Below are 21,400 nucleotides of genomic sequence, written 5' to 3'. Positions count from 1 at the left end.
GTTATATGGGCATCAGGGGGGAGGGTTTGTAACAGTCATATATATATATATTTATATATAAAGCTGTGAATGAACTTTTTCAATCTGTTAATCCAAATGTTCTTTAATAGATAAAAATAGAATCAAATTACTTCACATAAAAATCCAGGATTTACTTAGTGAGCTTCAAACAGAATTATTCTTCCAGTAATATTCTGAATATTCTTGGGTTTTGAATAGGGTGCCAGAGGATTACTTTGCTGCTAAAGACTGGGCGTCCTCACCTGTGTTTGCTTATGGTCTGGTGACACCAGTTGTTCTTCCTGGTAGAATTGCTGTGTCTTGCTGAGAAAATATATTTTAATGGCTGTTATTAATCTGAAGTATTTGCTTTGAGGTGTTCAACACTTGTTACCAGTATAACTTTCTCTTCAGTCGTGGGCATCTTTGTGGGGATATTTGTGAAGGTCACTGAGGATCTGTGTGGGTTATCTCCCTGTGATGTTTCTGAGCCGTTGGCTCTGATGAGGAGCTGTCTCTGCCCGTGGTGCTGCCTCCAGAGCAGATTCATTCCCTGTGGGCAGACCCAGCCAGCAGCATCGATCCTCCTGCTGCTGCTCCTGCCAGGGCTGCAGCATGAGAGCAGAGTGCAGCATAAATCACAATGGGACATCTCTACTGTGTGTTCCTTTTAAAGTCATCAATCTGGGGAATATAAACCCCTGTCCGGAACACAGACACTTATCCTTTCGTGTTGATTTGAACCACAGGCTGTGTTGCAGGTGTTCTGAGCTTGCCCTCACAGCCCCTCTATCATCATCTTGGGCAGTACAGGACTTTGAGCTGGCCTCTTTGCAGGGAACTAAACTGGCAAGCAGTCCTGCCTTCTTCAACCAGGCTGCTTCTCAGCATGTCCTGGCACTGAGTGTATGTGGCAGCAGAATTTTCTTCTCACGTGGTTAGTTTGGTCAGATGAGCCCTGTTGATTCCCTTGCCAACCCTGCCATCCTGCTTTCATTGGTGCTGTACCTGAAACCAGCTGGTTCAGGTGTGACCGTGGTACTTTGTTGTGCTTCTGAGGTGACGTTAGACCTTCGGGGATGTATAATTTGTGGGGAGGACCAGAGAAGATGAGAGAGAGGCATTTTTCTTGGCTGAATGTCACATTTCCTGAGGAAAGCCTTTGGCTCAAAGACTCTGTCTTTGTGTGGTTGATTGGTTGTTTTATTTACTAAAGTAGTCCTTAATAAAGAAGTATTTACTAAAGTAGTGAATGCTCTGTGAGCATTCGGGGCTCAAGACTGTGTTTTGTCTTTCCAAAGCTTTTTGACACTGTTTTGACACAAATGGATCTGAAAGTCACAGTTAACAACTGAAACTCCTGTTTTTCTTTCCTGTCCTGTTCAGTCCAAGTCATGTTTGAGAGATAGTTACCACTGCCAGACTCATATCACTTATTGCTGAAGTAACTTTTGCAGGAGTAGGTGCTGAAAGAATGCAGCTTGTGAGCTGAGTTCCACAAGATGCTGCAATATGGTTGTTGTACACCTGTGTTGCGTCTTTTTCCCTGAATGTTACTACACACACACACAAAAATGTAAATTACTGTTACAGAGCCAAGCACATCAGTAAAGAAATGCTAAATTTAACATTGTCCAGATGGAAGATAACAGAACGCAAAGTTGTGTGTGCAGTGTACAGAATAACTTCTCTTTGCCATAAAATCTTAGTAGGAACATGTCTGTGCTGGAGGATCAAAGTCAGGAGTGCATGATAAAGGCAGTCACTGTGGGAAACTTCACTGCTTAGTGAGCAGAGGAGGAGGAGAAGAGTGGGGTGATCTCATGCCTCAGGGCAGCAGGACAAGGTCCTGGAGGTTGATCTGTGAGTGTCGCTGCTTTTGCCGTGTGTCATGCAAGATGTCAGCTCTGGCATGGTAAAGTTATAAAGAGCTAGAAAGAGAATCATTAAGGGAAATGTCAGGCAACTTTAACAACACATGATGTTACCAAGTACCATTTTAATTAACCCAAAATGTATTTACAGTAATCAAAATAGCAAAATCTCTTTAAAAATGGCCAAAAATGCTAACAAAATTATTGTAACAAACATTAGTTTTGACTCACATTTTATTGACGTGTTTTGGGCTACTGTAATGTGCACATCTTTGAATAGATTACCTGAGTTTATGCATTAAATGCCATTAATTGTAGTTACTGTGTAGCCACATGTAGCTTCATGTACCTATGAACTACAAGTAAAGTGTTTTCTGTGACTGGTTGGAAATAAATCCACAAAACTCTTATAAGCATTGTTTGCAAAAGAAGCAATACTTTTAGACAATGAAGTGACATTTTCTTTGCCAATGTGATACCATGTCAACATGGGTTTTTTTGTTTGTTTGTTGGGGTTTCTTTAGTTTTTAATTGACTTTATTGCTAGGCACTGTTCTGTACTGCTACTATTCCCAGTGTAATAATAATCAATAATCTATCCTTTTCACTCTGTTTTTGAAAAAAATATATCTGAAGGTATAACACATTATGCATGTCTTTTTTTTTTTTTAAGAAAGAAACACCTCTATGCTCTTACTAAAATTAAAGAATAAAATGTATCTTAAGCTTCTTAAAATCTAAGTAGGATGAAGAATTCGCTGCAGATGATCCTGTGGAAAGGCTTTGCAAGAGGAGGGCAATCAAATAGGGATAATTAGAGTTACTATTTAAATATGCAGAAAGCAAAAAAAGCTTATCTGGAAAAGCAGAGTGAAGTTATAACAGCATAAGACTAACGTAAGAATGATATGCAAGCAATAAAATCACATCTCCCTGACTTCGTAAGTACAAAATAATAAGCAATATTTAATAATGGAGACTATAATAGTCTGGGTTATAAACCCAGTGGTATGTGATTGTACCATTAGCTCTTACCTGAAGGGGATAGATTGGTTTAACACTGACAGAGTGGAGCTGCCTGAGGATTACAGGCATTTGGAATGTGTTTGCAGTAATTGCTGAAGATAATCTCTGAGCAGTTAACTCAGAATAATGATACAAAGTTAGCAGGATGTCTGTTCTTGGATTTTACTTCTTCCTCTGAACCAGCCTGAATGTGTGAACACCTTTGAAGGAAGGAGATGTGACTCTTAAAAAGGTTTGCAGAAAAACAGCGTTATGTGCTATTAAGAACAAATCCTGCTTGGCAGAGAAATGGGGTAGGATGGTCTTCAAGTTCTTAATCATCCCTGATTTTGTAACTCTGTCATTATTTTCATTAATTAACTGGAGTGGGTAACACAAACATCATACTTCTTCCAAAACTAATATTGCTGCCTGCTATTTAGTCTGTGGAACTGAAAAAAAGCCCAAAACAAACCAAAATGTTAAAGTGACACACAGGCAATAACTTCATTGAGGGCATATTTATCCCAGCGGCTTTAATTGGCCATCGTCTGCAGTCTCACTGTATTGTGCTGAGAGCCTGTCTGGTATCACAAGCTGGGCAGAGCCAGGTCTGCCTAATGCTGGGCATTGGGAGGAAGGACCTGCTGGAAACACTGGAAGTCAGAAGCTGGCGTTCTTCCCTGGGCCTCAGCTGCAGGGCACGTGGGTGCCAAGGGTGCCCTGCTCAGGAGCCGGGGGCCTGACCACTGGAATTCTTTTGAGTTCCCCTGGCCCTTTCACAAGGGCTTAACCCAATGGTCCTGGCTGTCTTCCAAGTGCAGTAATTAAATTCTGCATTCCTAAATTCCCTCTCCTTTTAATTGGATTAGGTTTTCTTCACCTTTTGGCTTTAAACTCAGCTGGCAAAACAACTAGTTTCCATTGTAGCAGAAACTTTATTTCAGATTAGGTTATATTATCTTTGAATATAAAGTACATTGTTTTAAGTGCGCCAGATGTTTCAGGAGAGCAGTGTACAAGGGAGACCAGCATTTTAGTTCTATTTTTAATTGACTGTACTAAAGGGCACTCATTTGATGGCTATTCTTGTTTCCTTTCTCAGTTTACAGGCCTTGTTGAGATTGTAGAATCAAAGACAGTTTATAAGAATATTTTAGATCTTTGCTGCATCAAGGAAACCTTTTGTTTGTCTCTCTGTGCAGCTTTCATCTCTTTTGTGTAGTCAGTGAAATCTAGGGCATCACTGGAAGTTTAGTCTTCAGTGTGTATCCAAATGTTCACCTGATCATTGAGATTGCTCAGTACTTTGCAGAAACCAGCTTGTAAACAATGGAATCTGTGCTACATCTCCCCTAAAATATGGTTTGGTTTCTAGTGTGCCAGTAGCTTCTGTTCACATACTGAGGCCTAAATAATTGATTTTTCAGTGTGTGCCATAGCACAGCATTTTAAAACCCAGGCTGCCTTGTCAATGCATATTGTGATTCTGCACATATTTTAATTAATGAACGGGGATATCCAAAAGATGTATGAAGTAATGAGAGTGAATACATGGTTTAAATGTGAGAAGGTAATTTCTGGACAGTACAAATCTTTGCTATGGATAAAATTCAGATTAGCTCACTGAATGGTTCACCTGGCCCTAATGATACCTAAATTTAGAACTTGTGAGCACCACTGCCCTGCAATCAGAATATGTTTTGCCCTGCATAAAATGGAATTATATTAGTCAATTTGCATTAGCCAAGTCTGAAGTCTGTGTCTGGTTGGATTTAGTTGCACTCTGCTGATGACAGGGCTCTGTTTGGCTTTTTGTTTGACCTGAATATGTGTATCTTTCTTAGTGCTGTCAGTCTTCTCTCATGTTGCTCTGTGTATACTCCTGTTACAGAAAATCCAAGAGCCATAGCCCTTTATTAAATTATAGAGTACATTTCTTGTACCTGTAATATTTACCTTTGGGCATTAGGACTCTTTTTTCCTAGAAAATAACCTGGTAGAGGATTTTGTGGAAAGTTCTTTGTCTAACCTCTCTGAAAACTCTTGAAAGAAAAAAAAACAAAACGAGAAGACATCGAGGCATATCTTTGTGTGAAAGTCTTTAGAAAAAAAAAAGTAGCAGTAATGAACACTTCTGCCTCCTTTTCTTTTTAAATTAAGGAACATATTTCTTTTAAGGAATTGCACAAAAGTATTCTAAAACCCCACCTGTGTTATGGACTATAAGTGCACTTTCTATAGCATTGTGCCCCCTTTCTCTGTATGAATTCTAGAGGACAGCTCCAAACTGACATAAAGACTTTTTGTTTTGGACTAGGTTTTGTTGGTATGCAAGGAGGGCGGGTAAACCCAACACCCTGTCCTTCATCCTTCTGGAGGAGGATTAATCATGATCACAGCTGCAGAATAATGCAGATCTTTGCTGCTGGGGCTGGAGAGGGGGAAGGGATGGGCAGTAGGGAGATCAGAGAATATCATCGTCTGTCTTGCCTTCTTCCCTTCCATGTGCCCCTCCTGCCCTTGGAGGCACCGTGGTTAATGGAGGAATTGCAAGTAGCAGATTCTCAGGAATTGTTTTTCTTCTGTGGACTGAGCTGATCCCCTTGTATTTCACTTTATGCTTGCTGTCTGCCAGAAGCATTTCTTGACTTCATATGCACTCTCCCTTACTACAGGATAAAGCACAGGACTGTCTTTACTATATCAGAGCAGTCCATGTTAAATAAAGGCACAGATTTGCTGTTGCCCATCCTACCTTTTTTTTCCTTTAATCTTAAGGAATACATTTGATTTACCAGTAAGACACACACACACACACAGAGAATTTTTGCATGGATTAGTTGTTTCCTTGATGAGGCATTAGGCAATGGATGCCGAAATGCTGCTGGTTCAAAGGCACACAGATTTAGACCAGTGACTTTTACTGTGTCTCTGTAGATGGCCTCTAAATGCCTTGCAGGTCAACTGTTTTTGAAATGGATAGAAATGTGCTAATTCCTTCAAGGTAAATCAGAAGGATTATGACATCTAGGAAGAAGAAACTGCCAGACAGCTCCTGAGCAGTATAACTAGGACTGACCCAACAGCATCTCTAAAGCTTCCAATAAAATTGCCTGAGGAGTCTGCCAAGAAGCCAGATGCTGCTGCTGGAAAAATACCTTCTGTAGCTTGGCATTTGTCCTGTAATTGCTTCCAAGAGAGAATAAACTGTAGCATGACAGTAGAAGGTGAATGGTTCCTCACTGCACCCTACTTGGGTGATTTTTAAAAATGTTTAGAATATAAGCATGATTTTGTGATGCATTACCACTCATGCAGGTCTTATACTCGTTTAACTGTTTGAGTTATCAAACATACCTTTTTTTTTTCCTTTTTCCCTGGACATTTTAGCCTGGCAGCAGTTTGGTTTTTCTTTTTCCTTCTTTTACAGGGTCTCTAACCCAGGATCACTTGGGCTTTGTTCCTGTAAGTGGGTGATATGGTCATGTAGACCTTTCCAGTTGCATGGTCATAGCAGAGTGGAGATCAGTGTGTTTCCTGGTATGGATGTTTCTGAGTGTGGAATTACAATACAGCAAACAACACCTGGCCCACACAGTTTCAAGGGTCATATTGTCATGTGACTTTTTTTGCCTTTAGTATATTTTCCAGAACTGTCTGTTATTATTCAGAAACACTGCTCAGTTTTATCCACGAACAGGAAATGTGTGGAGCCTTCTTAGGGGAGGTGCTTCCTCCCTTTGAAAGTGTTTAACATTCTGACTGATAGAAAGCAGAGGCATTTGTGGAGCAGTGTATAACATAATCAGATACAAGGCACTGCAATCACAAATGAGATGAGAACAGATAAGTGAATCCAAGAAAATTATTTATGGTTTGAAATTTCTCCAGTAAAATCTAGCAGCTGTTCTCAAATACTTCTGTTTGATATCGTGCAGAAGCCTGCCCGCTGTTCATCTGGGCATTCCTGTGGGATTACCTGCATGAGTGACATTGCTGGTTTGAAGACTGGAGTCTTTAAATGGTCAAAACTATTTCTGTAGGTAAAACTCAGAATCACAGAATGGCCTGGTTTGGAATGGACCTTAAAGACCATCTTGTTCCAACTCTATATGGGCAGGGACACCTTCCACTAGACCAGGTTGCTCAAAGCCTCATCCAACCTGGCCTTGAATACTTCCAGGGGTGGGACGGGCACAGCTTCTCTGGGCAGCCTGTGCCAGGGCCTCACCACCCTCACCAGGAAGAATTTCTTCCTACTCTCTAATTTAAACCAACTCTCTTTCAGTTTGAAGCCATTCCCCCTTGTCCTGTCACTAGATATCCTTGTAAAAAGTCTCTCTTTCCTTCAGCCTCCCTTCAGGTTCTAAAAGGCCACAATCAGGTCACCCATTTACCAGACAATTTAAAATAGTGATATTTGTCAGTTGTGGAACAAGAATGTAAAAATTTTTGCTTGTTTGTGTAAATTCATGATTATAGTCCCAGAAGCGTTTTGCGTTTTCCCCTTTGCTCTGCTAGACAATGAACTTTCGCTTAAGTCAGGTCACTGAGTTTGGTGTAATAAATCAAAAGTCCATTTACAGCAAGGTGAATTCCTCTGATTAGCTTTCCTAATACTTAACTGTCAGGAAACAAGGGCTGAGTGTTGAAAAGCAGCAGTGAATAAAGATCCTGACATAAGGGTTTTTTGTTGCTGTTGACATTAGGAAAGTTTGCTTTGCTTTGCTATAATGTCAGGAAATGTTCAGAGAATGGAAAGGCACAATGTACAAATCAACTCATGTGACTGAGAAAATCTCAAAGGGACCTGAAAAAGTTGGTACAAAATCCACATCCGTTAAGCAGGTTAGTATAAGGCATCATTCCAAGCTCTACTTCAGATTTCAAAGTATAGCTTAAGTGTGTAGGTATAGTGATGTTATTTTATTTAAAATTAATGAGAAGGCGAGTCTCAGTTCAGTCTCACTTGCCATATTAAGAAAGTCATCTTGAAATAAAAAAAAAAAAATAGCTGAATTAGGATATTTCTATAAAGGACAGGAGATGAACAAGTTTCCTTCAACTTACTGTGCCACTTAAAAACATGCTGAGCTGTCCAGGATGGGAGATGTTTAATTCCATAACCGTTTCTTCCAATTAGAATACACAGATTCTGATTGTGAGGAATTTGCATTTCAGTATGAAATGTGGTGTCTGACATTGCTTTTACCTTCTCCCTGGTGATGTTCCTGACTGCATTCTTCTCCCTTTCCTTCGGTGTGATGATTGCACCACCGCACTTCAGTAATCATTTAACAGCTCTAATTACAGAATACTGTGATCCCAACTGTGTACTTTGTCCTTTTCACCTTCTTAGTCTCTGTTCCTTTGGTGTCAAGAGGATCACAAAAGAGCCGTTCTTCTGCTTTGCAAAAATAAATTCCAAAGGCCCTGCTTTGGTAATGTACAGATTTGCATTTTCTTGTCGCTTTGGAGTTAACGACATTGAATTTTAGACATACAGGGGTTGGTTGGTCTGGTATTGTTTACATCAGTCACGCCGGCATAACTTCTCTGACACTAATGCAGATACACCAGCATAAAATTGGTGTAACTCCAACTCCATTAAAATCAATGGAGTTACGCCAGTATAAGTCAAATGTAACGCTATTGATTTTGTGCTGGTGTGACTTTATTGACTTTAATGGAGGTGAGGCAGTTTGCTGCTGGTGGAACTCAGGACGCAGGCGGGCTGTGCCTGGCCAATGTGTCCATAGCAGGTGTGAGTTCAGTTTCTAGTTTGCTCTTACACAGCATTATCAGAAATTCTTTCTGTTTTCTGCTTCAGGGTCAGCAATGCAGCAATCTGGGTGTAGTAGAGTCTTGGCGTAATGCAGTTCATAGAGGAAAAGCATTTAGGTAATTAAGTTTCACTGAGCACAGGGAATCTCTAGTCTGAATGACTTCCTCTGTTTTCTGGTAATGTAGTACTGGAGGAGTGATGTGAAGTTTTTAAGCCTGTTCCTTTCAGTGGCAATGCTCTTTTTGATGTAACACCCTGAAAAAGCTTACAAATAGCGCTTCGAGTGGAGCTTTGCATCTCAGAGCAGAAAGTACACTTAAAGGAACAATGAGTGTTGTATTTATACCCCCAGCACAGAGGGGTTTTTTACTCATTTTCAGCTCTCTGGACTGGAGTTGCATTCCCTGCGACACAAGCAGAGGAGATGCAAACATGAGCCTTGGGATCGCTGCCTTCCCGGGGGCAGGACAGTCCTGGGAAGTTTTTTGTGTCTAACCTTTTCCAGGAGCGGCTTATTTCATTCAAGGCTGCAAATACCCTTGTCCGGCAGAATTACATACTTTCTCAAAGGTTGGACTTGATGGTCTTGGAGGTATTTTACAGCCTTAATGATTCCATGATTCTTGTGGAACTGAAGGCTTACAGTGATGCCATGACTGGTTTTAGTAATTGCCATTTCCGTTTTGATTTCCAGCCTTTAATTTTTTGTGGTTGTAGATTTAGGGTTTGATTCTCTCCCTTCTAGCCTTGCAAGACTCCTGAAAGTGATGCTACTCACATTGCATAATATACTTAGCTCAGAGGTGTGTATGTGTATATATATATATATATATATATATATATATATATATAAATATTTTTCTGTTGGTCTTTAGTGACTGACTGAAATGTAATGGTTTTCCTTAAAAGTATTTGAATATTCTTTCTCAGATAAATTATGAACACACATTATGTAGTTTTTTCTGAATCCAAATGGCATATTTTGAAGTATTTAAAAAATTCCGTTAAAGCAAGGTCCATGTCTTCTATTTTGCCTTTGCTTCCTGAATGCAGTCCTCTGTAATATAAAAAAGAAACTGTAATATTAAAAGGACATGTTAGCAATTCCCCATTATAAATGTTGGTGAAATCAATTCATTTCTTTGAAAAACATCTTTTTAATCTGGTCAGCATTTTCTATGAGTAGAAAATTCACAGCACTTCTGGTGAATAATTGGTGAGGTAGAGTGCAGTATTCACCACTATATGGAGTGATTTCCAGGAGGAATTTCAGTAATTATTCCTGCCATCATTGGAATACTAATAAAAATCTTACTTTAGAAATATTTTATATGTCAATTTTTTCCCAAGATGCTCTTCTAGTAGTAAAGCAGCTTCAAGGGTGCTATTTACCCCATCTGAGGAACTGGGTAACATGCCTGAAAGATGCTTTAAAAATAGAATAATGAAGAATCTTGTAAACCACAACAAACTTAAATATAAAATATGTTATTTGCCTTAGTTACATGTACGGTTTTTTAAAAAAAGAGCTTCTTGTTTTCAGCAGATAAGAGAAGTATTTTATGAATACAGTCAACTATAGCAACTAAATACAAACGGAAATTAAATGCTGTGCTTTGGGTACTAAGTGGTTTTCCGATGTTAGAAGAATTAAAAAGGGTTATTTGGAAGTGTTGTTCTGGAAGACACTGCAGACGTAGTACAGAAAGCATAATAAAGTACTTAAATCTCCTTCTTGTGTCTTAATATATAGAAAATCAGAAGTGAGAAGGTAAATGCTCTAGAGCAAACAAAACTAAGTATGAGCTATGGAGGCAGTTGTGAGTCTTTGCAGGCTGTGTAACTTAGGGAGATGGAGGGAGAAGCAGGATGCTGAGTTCCAGAGGAGGATCTGTAGTTTGCAAGAGGAATTAGAGGAGTTAAACAGCGCACTTGGCTTTCCACATCTGCTGAGGGAGTGAATTTTTTTGTAGAATCTCAGTTTGTGCACGTGATCAGTAAGATTCCTTCCACCTTTAGAGGCTGCAGAAATACCAGTAAAGAAATGGCAGGAAAGAGCAGGGAGGGAGAGTCATTTGACTTTGTCACTAGAACCAGTGCATTGTGCTGTTCTGTGGGTAAATGGCAAAACTGGAGGAGAGGACTGGCCCATGCAACAGCCTCACAGAGATTGTTTTCTGTTCCAGGGTAGCCAGAATTTTAATGCGTGGTCTGGCTTAGATTTTGCTGCTAAGCACATTATAGAATTTGCTGTAACGAAGTGTCACAGAGACAGCTTCCCTGTTTTCTTTTGTTTCCTTCTCATTTTCTCCTCTGTGTCAGTATCTTAAGCTCTCTCTTTTACCTCGTCTTCCTCTTTTTCTGGTTCTCACTTACAGGCCTTATTAACTGCAGTATATCAGTGAGGTTTGAATCAGTCCCTTGGGTTTTTGTTTGGAATTAGTGTAGTGCCTGCTGTAACAGATGAATACTCTCATGTTCCCGAGCCTTGACCATTGGGGAAATGAGCTGATGAGTACAAAATAGTGTGAACAGCACCAGAGAATTCATGGCCTTCTCTCCCTGGAGGGTAGAAAGAGCACTGATGGCAAGGATGGGTTTTCCATTGTCTATTCATGTGTGGTCCCACTGCAGTTCTCTGTGTTAGGCTTTGTGGTCAGATGGGAAGTGAATGAGTAACATTTTCTCCCTGGATTGCAGTCCTTTATGCTTGAACTGGTTTTAGTTTTCCAGAATCACATACTTTTAAAATAATTTTGTCACTTACATTTTACCCTTTTAGTATGTTGGGCTTTGTTGAACACTTGCAAAACTATGGCATCAACATGATTATATTGGGTGCTTTGAAGGAAAAAAATTGTTTTCTGGACTTCAGAGCCATAAAAGCAAGAGCTAAGGATGGTAGCATGGCTTTTGTTTTGTCAAACCAGCGTTTGGGAGGTACTATCCTCTTGTCAAATCCCACTTTGGGGCTGTGGAAAACTTAAATACCTAGGGAATGCCAGGGCTTAGTTACAAATCCTCTCTAAGACTGCTTTTCTTTTACATAAGCAGATGGAAACTGGTTTCAGGGGAGGCAACTTCTTAAGTTTTGAAGCCCTGAAGAAAATTAATTAATTCATGTATTTTAAAGCCAGAGGGGAAGTATTATGATGGTCTGGTCTGACCTCTTTCATAACTTGGGCCAGAGAAGTCTCCTGATAATGCCTTCATGAGCCTGCTCAAGCCTGGTGGAAAAGACAAATGATTTGACAGAAATTGTTGTTTTACAAATGCATGGGGGAGGCAAGTGGAGCATGGGACTACTTTCCCCACTCATAAAGGGTCCAACCTGTGTTAATCCTAACTGCAAAGAATTTATGGAAATATTTTTTCACTGAGGCTTTAGGTTTCATGCTGGCGTAGGAGTAATAGAGAACACAGGCTTAAGACTTCTCTTGGAATTAAAAGCCAGTTAATTCCAGAATGCGCTGATTGTGTTCCTGCTGTAGCCACTTAATAAGGCCACAGAAAATGTCAGTATTTTGTTAAAATTAAGAGCTCTGAATCCTCTTTAGGAAAAGCTGAGGCATGCACATAACATTGTAATAGCCAGAGCAGAAACAAGGCACACAAGAAGATCGTTAGAGTGGATACGTGTAAGAGATGATGGATTTTTTTTTTGGAAACGCTGCTAACAAAATTTTGTCTTTAGAGCAGGGAGAGAAATGTGGCAGAACTGATCAAAGAAAATAGCATCTCATTGATAAAACACATGCTGCAGTACTTCCCACAGTTGGGAGACTGTAGTGTTTAACAACGGTGACCTAGATTGGAGGAGACAATAAAAGCTGTTGCAGTGAAGAGCAGATTGACTGCCATTCTCATCTGGGTAATAAACGGCTGAAATATGGACAGTGCATGCAAGTTTACTAATGTGGCTTACATAAAGACCTATACTTTTGGAGGAATTGTCTCTGTAGCAAATTCAGTTTGAACTATAGCTTGCATCTGACGGATGTTTATGTGCTCCTTTACAAAGATACCTATTACTTTATTCAAGGATCTATGAGCCTGCGAGAGTATGACCTGATTAGGTTTGAAAGCAAATCAATATGTGAACCTGTCCAAAAATAGACATGCATTTATTTTAAAAAATATTACTCAGTAGGATAGCCACGAGGGGATATAGCTTTTCTGGAGAGTTTCAAATGAGATAGCAGTCCTATGTTGTTACTTTAAAATATTCAGTGCCATTCAGATGCTACTATTTCCTGTTGGAAGGAGCTGACAACAGATGACATTCCTGATGCTTTGTACCCACAACAGTCTTCTAAGACATTAAAATTTGCTTAACTATGGACCCTAGTGGTATTTTTTATTTATTTTTAATTTACCTTTTTTAATAAATGGACCTGTCATAAATATTTTCCTTTTGTGAATTGGTTCATGTAGAGTTATGTAGTTAACCTTTAGGTAAACATAAATCCAAATTCTCAAAAAATAAACTGTCAATCCAGCTGTGACTTGAGAGATGCTTTAAGTAAGTGCCATTGAGCTGTAAAGGCTGATGCATCCCTACTGTGCTGTAAAACTAAATATTATTAAATTGGGTTGCATGCAGGGGGAGGGGAAGGAGATGGGGGTTGTGAGGGACATCTGTTCTCTGCCACGCTTCTCTCCGTGTTTGTGGGGGGATTTGAGGCATAAGTGAAGAGCAGCTCTGTCTGCAGCCGGGTGAGAGGGTTCCCTCCACAGCACAGCTCTGAGCTGTGCTGGGGCCCATCGTGCCTGTGCTTGGGAAGAGTCATCTCCCTGTCCATGGACCTGGCCAAAGAGCACTCCAGATCCTGGAAGTGTCACTTCTGGAGCTGTTATTCCTTTTCCCTCTGTGATCAGCCTTCATCTGCTTTGTCCTTTTCTAATGTTTTCCTAACTAAGAATGTTAATCAAAATGGTGTTAGTTTATTTGGGTCTATTACACCAAGAAGGTGTATTTGGCAACCACTGCAACTCCAGTTTGTATGTTGCTTTATTTTTCCTCCTTTTTTGCTATTCGGGACTTATTCAGATCCCATAGAGAAGGAACAGGGAAGTTTATATTTCAAAATCAGTTCAGCAGATTTTGAAAAGCTATCTTTGAATATTCTATAATACACAGACAGACTTGAAGAGCTTATTAAAGAAAACCCCTGACACACTTCAGCAATATTAAATCACTTCAGACGGTGCATGGCAGTGTAATGTTACTGAAGCATTTTAAAATGTTGAAAGAGCCTGGGTTTGAAAGTACTGGTGGCTTCACAGCCCTTACTGTGAAAAGTGATTTAAACTGTCAAAATTATTTCAATGTTTGCAGTCTGTTACTTTCTTAAATGACAAAGAAGGGACACTAGTAAATAACTATAACTGCAGTTAATCTTTGGCCAGCTAACCAGCTGATATGCTGGGTTAATATCTTTATTAAATGCTTATTTAATAAGTGGGCAGCTGTTTAGACAGGCCAGATGGACTTCACTGTAATTGTGCTAATAATGAGAACTTTCTCACAAAAAGAAAGGGCAATAAGAAGATGCATTTGGTGAGGGAACATCATGACAAATGGCTCCAGGACAGTATGGTCCTCTGCCCTCGACAGACTGGCTGGAGTAGGTGGCTCATCCTTCAAAGCAAGAAGGACCAGCAGTAAGAACTGGAGTAATTTTTTGCTTAGATGTTTATTCTTTGTGTGTTCTTTACCATCCCCAGTCCTGCCTCCCTCGTACTGCTCCAGCACATTTCTGCTGTGGGTTCACAGCTGGTGTATTTTTGTATCTCCCCAACAAACACATATTATGTAAAACTGTATCTTGCTCTCTAAATGTTATCTTTTTGCCCTTATCCCATTTATATTTCATAGGTTTAATTAGCAATTCTCAGAGTTCTTTACAAGAAAGATTACTAGATGGGTGTTAAAAATTACAGCTTTGTTTGCGTGGAGACAGATTCTTTTATACTGGAAACATTACCATAAGCAAGAGGAGTGGCAAAGTATGATGTTCTCAGCGTGAGCAATGAATACATTTTTCATTTGTCTTTGTTCAAGTAGAGAATGAAGGTGCTGAAAGAGCACTGGAGTAAAAATCTGAACTTGCTATCTGGCAGTATGTTTATACCTTGGAATTGTTGCATTTAAGAATTGAGTCCTTGCAGAATTTTTTGCTTTTGGTGACGTTTCAAGCTACTTCTAAGATCATAATCTTTGTCCTCCAGCTGCTGGTCCAGAACTACTGATCTTCTGTACATCCTGAGTAGTGTCTCTAGCCTGTTAAGACATAACAGATATGCCAAAACATCTAAAATATAGATATTTGAGGCTAGTCAGAGATAACTGTGTTTAGGCATCCAAAATTGTGGACAATTGGCTCTGTAGATGAAGAATTTTATGTTTCTTCTTCAGTAAGCTTGCAATGGTTTGCCTTTTTTTTTCCTTTTATGTTTTAAACTCAGAAAATGACTGTTCCTTTTTGTTTCCTTCCTTAACAGCACTCGAAAGGAGTGAATGAGATGAACTGTTTGGGTTATAGTATCTGAAAGGCTAAATTATTCTCTTGGAGAGACGTTCTAAATGAGCCTGACCGAGATCCTGGATCTGTGTGAAGAGGACTAAGGATATAGGATGTCAACTGAGACAGAACTTCAAGTGGCTGTTAAAACCAGCACAAAGAAAGACTCCAAAAAGAAAGGTAGTGACTCATTTCTCTTTATTTGTACATGTTTTGTACTTTAATCAGCTCCTACATCAGCCACCTTTTATGCATCTGTGATTCTTCTGTTATCTGTGCGCTCAGTGAAAGTGGAATTTGTTACGCTCAGTGGAACTCTGGTACAGGAATATGAGTTTCAATTCTCTGACATCAAAATACCTCATTTTGAAATATACCTGAAATTTGAGAAAAAACTTACATGTTATTTATGGTTCACAAAAGGAAATACAATTTTAAAAATTACCCTTAACAAAAGATAACTCTTTTTCCACTCTTGATAAATACGTTTTCTTCTAAAGGCTTTTTTTTCTACTTTCTTTTGAACTAAGCAGAGCTTAAATGCACTTTCTGTTACTGGAGGTTGAATCTTACTGACACTTTGTGAAGTTACAGAGAACTCAGCAGCAATCTGTAGAGATTTAATTGTAATCTGCTAAAGGAAATATAAACAAGGAGGGAGAAAACTCAAAATCAAGGAGAAGCTATGGATAAATGCATGGTTGGGTTAGATCATATTTGCATTTACAATTTTGCCTCAGACTGTAGGGCAGTTCTTTGGAGTGATAACCATGAGAAATGAGCCGATATGAATTTGATGCTTATGCTTACTTATCTTAGTGGGAATTTTTATTCTTAGATTTTTATTAGTATTTTTACTGCTTATGGTTTTAAATACTGATGAACTTGGAGCCCAAGACCTTAATTTCTAGTGGTAATTCATGTTGTTCTGTGTAGCCATCTTTGATTTGTTTTTTAAACCTATACATAAAATTGAGATTGAAAACAGAATTACTCAAATAAAAAAGTAAAACAAAAAAAAAATCATACTAAATAGTTTTGATACCTGAGACAGCAAGATTTGAACTTTCATGTGAGCTTTTGAGTTTGGCATTCTGTTTCTTTCTGTGGGTGTATAATTTAGCCATTTATTCTGAGGATTGTTTACATCTTTATAAGACAAAAAAAGTTCTCATCTTTGCTTATATATGTGTGTTGTGAATTTTACTCATTGTAGATAACTGGTTGAAATTCTGGGCAACTATAACGTTTACTGCAGCAATTCTACCAAAACATTTACTTGTGTTTGCTTTAGCTTTTGTATCAGGAATCTCTATATTAGAATTTGTAAGAGACACAGCAATTAAAAAAATTCAAGTGTTTGTTTGGGAAGATGATTTAGAAACCTTATGACTGCTCAAGGCCTAAACTTACAAGGAAAAAGGGATTCATTTAAGATAAAAAAGCTGTAGTTTGGCAAGGCAAAACCAGGGGAACTTTGATGTAAATTAGAGTGTGATCTAAGAGAGATTTTTAAGGCAAATAAAGAAAGTGGTTTAGTTGTGCGATCATTCAGGTTTTTCGGGCAGGCAGGAAATTAAAAAATGTCTCCTTTTTAGTATGGATAACATCTTTTTGATGTGTGCCATCTATGTTTTTTCTTCTGCTGGAGGGTGAAACTTTTGAACGCAGCAAACAACTCTTTTAGGAACTTGATGTTTATGTTGATAAAATATTCAGCATCCAAGTTCTGAAAACACTTTCATAAATCATAATAACTGAACGCTTCTCTGCACAGAATCTGATTCTATCCCCCACATGGAAATTCTGAGAATTACCTTTAGTGCTGAGAGGGAGTATAAAATATGTTGTGTGGCAGCGATCAGAGCTCCCTGCAGCAAGTATGAGTGTCTGAAGAGCTGGAAGGGACAGTGTAGGGCAGTTGCACATCTGCAGGATTAATCTTGTTCTGTATTGTCTGTGCAGTCTGAGTGCATCTGATCGCATCAACCATCCCAGGGCTCTTACATAGACAAGGTACACAATGCACACACTGTTTGCTATTCAAATCCCACATAATGAGAGTCAAAAGAAACTTGTGTGCTCATTTACTTACCATTGAGTTGTATGCATTTGCCTATATTTCAACAAAGGAGCTCTCCATGAATGATGGACACATGAAAAATAGGGATTTTTTTCCCTTTTTTTCCCAAGTTCATTAACTGTGAGCAGTGGCAGGTAGCAAGTGCTAACATGAAGTTTCTAATGTTGCTAATCAATGAGTTTGATTATGCAGTGGAACTAAGTATTCCCAAGATATTAGTCTCTGCTTTATAAACAGAAATTTTAACTCTCGTGTTTTCCAATGTTTTGTTGTACTTCTGCAAGATGCATGCAGGCATCTCCATCCGGAGCAGGGGTGGGCCTCTTTTGCTGTATTATCTACTGTTTGGGTGGTTCTCCTGCTTTCTGCAGTTCACAGCACTGCATGGAATGTCTGTCCCACAGGTATATCCCACGCTGAAGATCTGGGGTAACTGAAAGGGGATGAGGAATAGGATGGAGTTAGAGCATGGGACAGGGTTCTTTCTTTATCTAAGCAGAAGTCTTCAGTGTAGTGTCAGCTAAATCTTTAGCTCTCTTTTTGTCTGTATAAGGATCTAGTAAGCTAATGTTTCTTATTCAAAGTGTTGAAATAATATGAGGCTTAATTCCTAAGATTTGTAAAGTATATGAATATAAAATATGATAAAATGTCTGATAAATGCAAGCAGCTTATTTAAGTGCAATTGCTAAAAAGAAAATTATGGTTATTCAGATGATGTGATTTGTACATTTCTATTATAGTGCCTACCTTGAGTTAAAACCACTGTAATGTCATTAGTTAACAATTTATTAACCTGGAGAGGTTAGAGGGAAGGTCCAGGAGGAATCTCATGATTAATCAGCAAGTGTGTATGTGAAGTCCTGCTGCTGGGATGGACTAACTCCCTGCAGTGGGGTGGAATGTGTGTCTGAAGTTCCTTTAGGGTTTCTTATAATTGTTTTTAGGCTCTATTGCATTGGCTACTGACTTTGGGGTAACAGGGAAATAGTTTGATTTCTGCTGCAGAGGGGGCAAATGACAGTGGGCATGCAAAGATTTTACAATATTTCTTTAATATTCTGGGGACACATCTCTTTTTGTAGTCATATGCAAAGCAGTTCTCTTTGAAATACTTCTCTTTAGACACAGCGTTTTTACAGCCCTGAGCTTTCTAGTCATAGTCAACTCTCCAGTCTCTCTCAGCTGTCATCTGAGCTGGTTTGTAGGACAATATCCTGTTCCAACACTAAAGGGTTGTTACTAAGGGTAGGACAAAAACATACATACAAAACGCTCTCAGAAGCTGCTATTTACAAAGTCACAGCTGAGAAACTCTTAATGTACTGTAGGTAAGTTCAGTATTAACATGATAATATCAAACTGTAATTTTGTATGTTAACATTATCACCTGGATAATCTTAAAAGCAGGCAGTTGAAAAATCAAGTATGAATTTTGCTTTTTGTTCAGTCAGTATTGATCTTAAGGATCCAGAATTTGGTGGGGTCTGGAAACACTGCCTAGTCATACTCCCAGCAGGGGTGTCAGAGTTTTAGCTGACTTGGAAATACAGTTATGGAAATGGAGGTGAGCCAGGCACCTCCCTTCCTCCTCAGATTGTCATTTTTTGCTTCCTGTGCTGTGAAGATTCTTGCCCATTGAAGGCCTGTGTCTCACCCTGACCTCCACAGCCGTCCTTTCTACACTTTATTCAATTTTTTGAGCTTGCAGTACACTAGATGCTATTGGAGGAGATTATATTTCTGCCATCCCTCACCTCCAGCCCTAATCTTCATACCACTCTTGCTTATATCTGGTAGTAACTTTATTGTAATTACCTTTTTTGAGAACTTGCTCACATTTCAAAAGACATCCTTAAGAGGTTTCATGTTGCTCTCTAAGTGGAAATGATGACAAATTCTCAGGAGATTTAGAAAGCTCTAAAGCTCTATTTGAAGACTTTTCTGTGATTTAGGGTTTGGGGCTTTTTTTTGAGTTTGCCAAAAATCATGTGTTGATATAGCATTTAGAGATCTAATGATACAACTAATGCTCTTAAATGCTGATTTTATTTCATTTGTTTATGTCATCTGGTTCATTAAGAAGTGAATAAAAATTGTGTGTCTGTATCATTTGAGATAGGAAATTAGAATTTTTTATTAGCCAAAGTTGTTACAAACATAAACTATGTTTGTCTTGTAGTACATGGGGGAAAAGCCATTTTATAAGTGTGTATGGATTATTGAATCAAATTGAAAACATTTACTTGAGCCTATCAGAATTAAAATTGATTTAGAAACCTCTCCGGGGCAAATGTGTTGCATTGATGTTGAATTCACACTGATAACTGCCTTGGAAAATCCCTCCTTGAAAATTAACTGAAACAGTAAAACTAAAATGGGATGTCAGTGGAGTGAGCCAGGTTACCAAATTTCAGTGCAGATCTTCACCTGCTCGGGGGAGGGCAGGAGACTTTTCTAGAGATTTAGTTTCTTCCCTTTGCGCTTAAATTCTGTAATTTTTCTATTTGAAGCTTAGGACTTTTTTGCAACATCATTTCTCATTGTATCCCCCATAGTAAGGCTTTTGAGTCAATTTTCAAAATGACAGGGACTTTTAAAAATGGTAACAAATACAGAGAGGAGCTTGGGCACGTTGACAGTCAGCATCATGATGGTTGATGCTAAGGATCCCCTTGGGTGAAATTCCCCTATTTAATGGGTTTCCACTGAATGTGTGGGAAGCACGTGGCATCTGGAAGCAGATTTTACAGCAGGCAGGGCGCCAAGCTGAGGATTGCTGTAACTGGCCAGTAGGAACAGGAAATTCAGAGAGGGTGTGATGTGCTAGGTCTCTGCTAGAGCTGGATGTCTTCTCTTCTTGTGAGCTGGGCACTTTGTTCCGACTGGATGAATATCCAAGTTCCGAAGCCGTGCTTGAGGAGGGAGAGCTCAGGGGGCTGGTTAATGCCAGGTAAGGAATTGCCCCTCTAGGAGGGCAGGAGGGGTTTTTCATGGTAGGGCTTTCTTGGTGGTGGGAGATCTGAGTTTGATCCTCTTGGGATCAGGATGGCAAAAAGCTTAACTGTCCCATTTTATCTCTCCTGATTAAAAGGAATGAAGTGGCTCCAGGACCATTCACGTCTGTTGGATTGGGCCTCTGGCAGAGTCACATCTATTTCCTGGATCTTTTAAACACTAATGAGAGACTGAGGTCTGTCTAACTATCTAAAGGAGAACCTTTGCATACCCAAGAGCAAAACTCTAGTCACACTAAGATCAAACAGGAGGTACCTAGTTAGTTTAAAAGCCTCTGGGGGAGGCAGCCTTTAAATGAGGTTATGTTTTGTCATTTTTAGTTTTCATCATAGGTGCCTAATGCTACCCAAGTCCTGGTTTGGGCTTCTTAGACCTCATTTGAATCTAGTCTTTGGACTAATCATTGCTAAATTTGAGAGAGGAATGGAGGTTTGTAACTGATGTGAAAGTTACAGTTTTGCTGACACATGGAAATCTTGATGCAGTTTTTACAACTTCATCTCCAGATTAGAACTTGAGTTTAAATTAATAAGTGCTATGAACAAGAGTGGTGGATTATTTTTTAATTATTTAACGTTAAAACAAAATATTGTGATCAGCTAACATTAATGAAACCATCATCACTGTAATGAGGCATTTCAAGTTGTCAGGTTGGTATAGGTTCATTTATTTTTCTGATTACATAGCTAAGATTCATGGAATCCATGAAAATTCAAATTTGATTTAAAGAGTAATGAAAGAAGGGCACAGTCAGGAGCTTATTTCATTGACGGGGAGTGGATTTGCTTTGTTTCCTTGTAGTAGCTATGAGGTTTTCAATAATTTATAGATCAAGTAACAGCACCATTAATTGATACACTAATTGTGTCCACATGCCTGCCTTTAACAAATCTCTTCTGTGAAATGATTACTGACAATATTAATTGCACATCTTTTGAGTCTTGATATAAGTTATGAATTCATTCGCAAGTTGAAAGGGGGTGGGAAAATCATTAAATTTGACATTGTGTAGCTATAATTAACAACAGTTATCCAATAACCTATCATCAATTAGAGAACTCATGAATTGTATTTTAAATACCACGTACCAAAGGGGGGGTCTGTGGTT

The 21,400-nt window shown here is 39.0% G+C and overlaps 1 protein-coding gene across 15 annotated transcripts in view; it reads left to right on the top strand.

Annotated features, from left to right (window-relative positions):
- The window catches only part of DAB1 (DAB1, reelin adaptor protein), a 434,644-nt gene that overhangs the window by 309,943 nt on the left and 103,301 nt on the right, over nt 1-21,400 (top strand). For 14 of the 15 annotated variants that reach the window (XR_003528595.1, XM_027648959.1, XM_027648964.1 and 11 more), the window contains one exon: nt 15,172-15,371. Coding sequence is in view for 14 of the 15 variants with exons in the window: in XM_027648959.1 (XP_027504760.1) it covers nt 15,305-15,371 (67 nt within the window). In the remaining variant the exon portion in view is untranslated. Of the gene's footprint in view, nt 1-8,241; nt 8,324-15,171; nt 15,372-21,400 lie in introns of all 15 variants that reach the window. The other variant, XM_027648962.1, reaches the window with a different exon arrangement.

The sequence above is a fragment of the Corapipo altera genome, unplaced genomic scaffold, assembly GCF_003945725.1.
Source record: "Corapipo altera isolate COAL_440 unplaced genomic scaffold, ASM394572v1 112, whole genome shotgun sequence".
NCBI classification, from domain to species: Eukaryota; Metazoa; Chordata; class Aves; order Passeriformes; family Pipridae; genus Corapipo; species Corapipo altera.
The sequence above is the reverse complement of the archived record's forward strand: the minus strand, read 5'-3'. Positions and strand labels throughout refer to the sequence as shown.